Source organism: Ichthyophthirius multifiliis (assembly GCF_000220395.1).
Source record: "Ichthyophthirius multifiliis unplaced genomic scaffold scaff_1120509251006, whole genome shotgun sequence".
In the NCBI taxonomy this organism is placed as follows: domain Eukaryota; phylum Ciliophora; class Oligohymenophorea; order Hymenostomatida; genus Ichthyophthirius; species Ichthyophthirius multifiliis.
In genome coordinates this window covers 28,804-35,104 of record NW_004086291.1, presented here as the reverse complement: position 1 = coordinate 35,104, position 6,301 = coordinate 28,804, and the positions used below count along the sequence as shown (strand labels likewise).

Here is a 6,301-nt window from a genome sequence, read left to right as displayed (position 1 = left end):
AGTGAAGCATTTAATTAATCAAGTCTATTTAATAGAACTTAACTAGAGTTTAGTTTAGAGGATAAACAATCTAATAATACATAATATTTAGAAAAAAAAATAATAGAAAAAGATAAAACAATTTAATAAATAATGTAACAAAATAAAATTTAAGAAAACCAAATCTAAGAATAATAACAAAAGTATAGGTAAAATTAAATAGAAATGAAAGATCAAAAAATTAATTAATTAAATTAAATTAATTAAATAACATAAAAATATGAATCAATTATTAATTTGTTAAAAACTTAAATTGAAGATGAATAAGTTTTATATTTTAAATATTATTTTAATATAGTTTTTCTAATTTTTTATCATTTTTTTTTAAATAGTAAAAAGCAATTAATTATGATTAATTGAAACAAAAAGAAATATACTATGAAAATGCAATAAAAGAAGCTTAAAATTAAATACTTGAATATGATATGTATTTTTTATTAAATATATATATATATATATATATATATCTATATATATATATTAAATATAAATATTAGAAATAATAAATCAACCTAAGAAAAATTAAAAGAACTTTTAAAAGAACTTGATGAATAAAAATAATAAAGAAAGCTTTAAAATGAAAAATAAGAAAAACTTGAATAGGATTTAAAAGAGAATAACTAATTGATTGACTTTTTACAAAATAAAATAAAATTATATTATAATACTTAATATGAAAACAAGGAAATACAAACAGATAATAATAATCATTAAATAAATAATGAAGAAAATATAAATTTATAAAATTATTAAAACAAAATAAATTTATTAGAAACTGAATTATAATAAAAGAATGTATAAATAAACAAAAAAATATATGAACAAGAACAATTAAAATAAATAATAAACGAAGGAAAATGTACTATATAAAATTTTAATAACAAATTCCAAGAATAAGAAAAATTCAAGAAAACAATAATGAAACAATAACAAGAGTTAGAAGAAAAAGAATAGCAAATTTAAAATTATTAAATAGAATTAGAATCTTAAATATTTAAAATATCTACTTTAGAAAATTAGATTAAGTAATAATAATAGTAAATATAATAATAATAAAAAACTCATGTATATGTTAATAATAAACTAAAGATGAAATATATCAACATACGTTAAAAACAAAATAATTAATTCTAGACTAAATATTAAATATAAAAGAAACTAAAAATAACTAAATAAATGAAAGTTTTGTTGTTTAAAAAAATAATTCAAATAATGAATCTATATGTATGAGATAAAATAAATAAATGGAAAATATCAATTAATTAAATAAACGTTCGAACTCAAACGGTTTTTTGTAAAATAATAATAAACAAGATCTTAAAACAACAAGGAATAATAATTATTTTTCGATTTTGGCTAAAAGTAAAAGTTGCAAAAATAATTAAATGTTTTCAAATATTATATAGTTAAATAAAAAATAAATACATGAAACAGAGAGAATTTCAGCATTTAATTAAAATACAAATAAAAGTAAAATCTTGAAAGAAGAATCTGAAATATAATTTTAAATAGATAATTATTAATTAAGTTCAGATAAAAAGAAAAAATAAAGGTATAAAAGTATTAATTAATTATAATATGATATTGAAATTAAGCAAAAATAGCTGAATTAAGAAAAAACTAATAACTCTAAAAACGAATTTAAAAACATTGAATAATATTCAAGAAAAAACTCATAAAATTAGTTATAAATAATAATAATACTAATAATAATAATAATAATAATAATAATAATAACATTAATAATAATAATTAATAATAATAATGAAAATAGTAATTTATAAAACAAACCTGTTATTGGTATTTCTTTTTAAAATAATATTAATATTATTAATTAAAACAAAAAAAATGATGGTGCTAAATTTAAAATAAATATTGAAAATAACAATAGTTTTTCTTAATAAAAAAATAATCTCTTTTTTATTGATATTAATAATGAAAAAAAATAAAAATATGCAATTTTAAATAATTAATTTGCTTAAAATTTGGCTTAAAATAATATAAATTTGAGATAAAAAAAATCTTTTTTAAATTAGCATTTGTTTTGAAATAAATATATATTTATATTTTTATTTATTTACGTTTTAGTTTAAATATATTTTTTTATTTTATTTTATTTTATATATATGCATATATTATTTTGTTTATATTTGGTTTAAAATTGATTTATTACTTTGAATTATTTTTCTTATATTATTTTTTAATATATATATAATTAATTTATTTATAAATTAAAATTCTATTAAAATTTTTTAATTTAAAATTATAAAATTATGGTTATATTATTTAATATTTTATATTTTAATTATTTTAATGAAATATATATGTATTTAATATTTTTTTTTAATTTTTTTATGTATATATATTTACTTATTATAATTGAATATAAATTTATATTATTTTTTTATATATAATCAAACATAAAAAAAATAAATATTATATATATATATATTCGCATTTTTAATAGAATAAAATAAAATATCAAAAATAATATGGTATACTAAAGTTATATTAATTATAGACTAAATTAAATATTATTAAGAAATATTAGGCAAAATGGAAAAAGCATTTGGAAAAAAATGTTATTTATAACATTAGTATCTAACTATATAGATGAGATAAAGTATAAAATCAAGCCATATGATATTAAATTTATTAAAGACAAATAAAAAATGTAAATCTATTAATAGCAAAAAATATGCAGTAAAAATAAAATAAAATAAAACTGACAATATTATTAGGAAAAAAAAAATATTATATAAATATTAAATATATATATATATATATATATATTTATTTATATATTTATATTTCTATATGTTTATATTCTTATATATTTATTTTTTTATTTCCAATCATAATTTCAATAAAACCATAGTTTATAAAAATTATTTTTACTATTTATTTATTTTTATAATGTTTTTTTTTTATTAATGTTTAGTATAAGTCTAATTATATCACATATATATATTTTATCATATAGTTAGTATCCATCTTATTAATTATGATATTATATATATATAAAAAATACATATGTATATATTTATATATTTATAAATACTTATAAAATTTATTTAATTTTTTAAATTTTTGCCTAAAAAAAAACAACATAATGGTTTTTTTTTTAAATTAAATATAAATCAATATATATATTAAAATCATTTATATTAAAAAATTAAATTTATATTTATTAATAAATATTTTTATATTTATAATAATTTATTCTTTTACAATAAATTAAAAGTATAAAATAAAAATAAAATTATAATAAAATATAAAAGAATAAAAAATTAAAATGTTTAAAAATAATAATTAATATTAATAGTTATTATTTTTATAAATCTTATATATAATTTTGAAATAAAATCAGATCATGTTTTTGAGTTGAATAAATTATTAACATTTTAATAATTATAATTTCAATATAAAATAAGTTAATCAAACTAAATAATATTATACCTAGACTTTTGCTTAGAAAATGATGAAAAAATTTACAATATAGAACTTACCGTATTAGAATTTACTAATTAGTAGAGTTTAGAAAGTTATTAAGAAACTAAAAAAGACGAATATACTATTTATAAAAATAATAATTTTATATCATAAATTCAGTTATCTTTAGCATTAAATAATTTTTACATAATATTAATTAATTTACCTGATTAAAATAAAAAATTAAAGTGTTTAAATTTCAATTTGAAATTAAAAAAATCTTAAAATATATGTAGTAATAATGGAAACTTGACTAAAAACGAATTATGTGATTGCAATATTAACTTTGCAGGAAGCATTTGTTAATTTGAAAAAGTTCATCTCACAACAAATAAAGACATTTATTTAAATTTTATGCCTTATGAAGGAAAATATATAATTATAAATAAAAACTAAAATGAATTAGTATAATTATATTGTGTTATTTAAAAAAAAAATGAATAAGTTAAATTAATATTATATTAAAGCAGCAATAATATGATAGTTGATTAATTTAATTACATAAATAAATATGTATTTACTTAAGATAAGTTTGATTTTAATATTTAATAATATAATTAAGATTCTTATTTTTTATTTTTTTTAAAAAATGTATAAAATGTAGAGATTTAAACCTATACTTATTTCTAAATTTAAAAATTGAATATTTAAGAGCCATAGAATTAAATATATCTTATTATAATTTATAGTTTCATTGCAATTATTATTATATATATTTGCATTTCTTTTTTCTTGAAAATAAGAAATGTAAATAATTTTTTATTTTATTTTTTTAAAAAAAGTTAATAAATAAAAATATAAAAAAGGAATTAAACGGTCATAAAGAATTAAATGAATCATAAGGAAATCAATAAATATAATTATAAAAAAATCATGAAGAAGCAAAAACATAATAATAAATTAAGAAAAAATAATTACAAGAAATTGAATTATAGATAAAAAATGAAATTAATATGTGTACTTAAGGAAATTTATATGAAACTTATTAATAAAATGATTCTTTTAAAGAACAAATTTGTGCTATATGTTAAAGCGATTTTGATTATAATGATTAAGTTAGAAAAACTAAATGTAATCATATTTTTCATGAAAAATGCTTAGTTAAATGGCTTTATAATTATATAAGTTGTCCTATGTGTAATTAAGATATCAATTGATACTTTTACTTTTTAATTATTAAAGGAAAGTATTACAAAATATAATTATATATTTATTTATTTTTTTTTTATCTGTTTTTCACTTACAAAACTTTGTTTATTTTTTTTATAAAAAAAAAAATATATCAACAACTACAAATATTTAAAAAATAAAATAATAAAGTTATTTAAAAAAAAAAAAAATATTTAACACTTAACAAAAATAAAATTAAATAAATATAATATAATAAAATCAATAGTTTAATAAAATATCAATAAATTTATCATAATATTCATTACTTACATGTTATTATAGTTCCATTTTAGGAGTCCAAATATATTCACTATACATTTCATTATTAATATATGAAGGTCCTGTTAAATGAGCTCCATAATAATAAAAGGTTTTCACTCCTAAAAGATTTTTGTTTAGAGGATTAGTTAATTCATGTTCATAAAATTTTCTAACAACACAAAGATTAGGTATAACATTATTATAATAAACTGTAAACTTCTATTCTGACATTTTATCAAAAAGTAAAGCCTTAGCTTCATTTAAAACTTCTCTATCTAAAACTGTTTTAGTAGGGAAAACAAACTAATTAATTATAGGATCCTTCACTAAAAGATATGTTCTATGGCATGCAGCATATTACAATTATCTTTTGTCGTTTATATTGGGATCTACCCCCAAAAAATGCTTCGATAATTCACTATATTCACGTCTTTCTCCTGCTCCCAAATCTTAATAATAGGTTGCTTATTCAGATTACTTATCTTCATTACCCTATCCTTTTATTGTATTAGTTATTTCTGTTAATTCAGGGGGTAGATCCATTTATCTCTTATATTTGCTTTGAATATAATTTCTTAATTTTAATGCTCTCATCTAATATTCATCCATTTAAAAAAAAATGGGGTATCTGTGTATTATTAATCCTACATCTATTCTATAATTATCTTTAGTTTAAGCGTATTTAGTAGTTTTTCTTTTTTTAATTTTCTCCAACAGATATTATTAACTTTCAAGAAATTTAGTTTCTTCCATATCATCGTTTTAATTATTCTTCTTTTTTTTTATTATTGAAAAAGTATAAAAATGTTTGCTTGTGAAAGAATTTAATAGCTGGTTTGCTTTTTTTTATATTATATTTGTTAACATTTTCCCTTTTTCTACTTTTTAAAAAAAAAATATTTTGATTTATTGTTTTTATTATATGTTTTTGTTTTATTTTTTAACTTTCTTGGTTTTTAATTATTCTTATTTATATTTTTATATGTATATTTTTATATATATATCTTTTTTATTTTATTTTTATATTTTATTAATAGTAAAATGCATTTGTATTTTTTAAATATATATGTTTTAACATTTAATAAAAAATGTTATAAATAATTATAATATTTAATTGTGTTTACATAATTAATATTTAGGTATATATGAATGTATTTTTATTATTAAAAATATTTCTTTATTTAATTTCTAGTTATTTATAAATAAAGAAATAACTAATTTAGTAGAAAGGTTAAAATATAATTATTAATTTAAAAATAAATAAATAAATATACTTTAAAATTAACAAATCACTTTTTATAAATTTTTAATAAATTAATATATTATTAATATTTTTTTT

The 6,301-nt window shown here is 14.4% G+C and overlaps 1 protein-coding gene across 1 annotated transcript, besides 9 other annotated features; it reads right to left on the bottom strand. All coding sequences in view use genetic code 6, as the record gives it.

The window, feature by feature from the left end:
* Window positions 1-217: 217 nt before the first annotated feature.
* Window positions 218-248: a microsatellite.
* A 232-nt stretch (window positions 249-480) lies between these two features.
* Window positions 481-533: a microsatellite.
* Window positions 534-1,729: 1,196 nt separating this feature from the next.
* Window positions 1,730-1,805: a microsatellite.
* Window positions 1,806-2,790: 985 nt separating this feature from the next.
* Window positions 2,791-2,850: a microsatellite.
* Window positions 2,809-2,880: a microsatellite.
* A 339-nt stretch (window positions 2,881-3,219) lies between these two features.
* Window positions 3,220-3,269: a microsatellite.
* Window positions 3,270-3,273: 4 nt separating this feature from the next.
* Window positions 3,274-3,350: a microsatellite.
* Window positions 3,289-3,336: a microsatellite.
* A 1,570-nt stretch (window positions 3,351-4,920) lies between the features above and the next one.
* Window positions 4,921-5,505, bottom strand: IMG5_127900 (hypothetical protein; the record flags this gene model as incomplete). The annotated part of the gene is made up of 1 exon (XM_004032149.1): window positions 4,921-5,505. The coding sequence occupies one exon, from the start codon at window positions 5,503-5,505 to the stop codon at window positions 4,921-4,923; it is 585 nt and encodes a 194-aa protein (XP_004032197.1).
* A 424-nt stretch (window positions 5,506-5,929) lies between these two features.
* Window positions 5,930-5,994: a microsatellite.
* Between the last annotated feature and the right edge of the window lie 307 nt (window positions 5,995-6,301).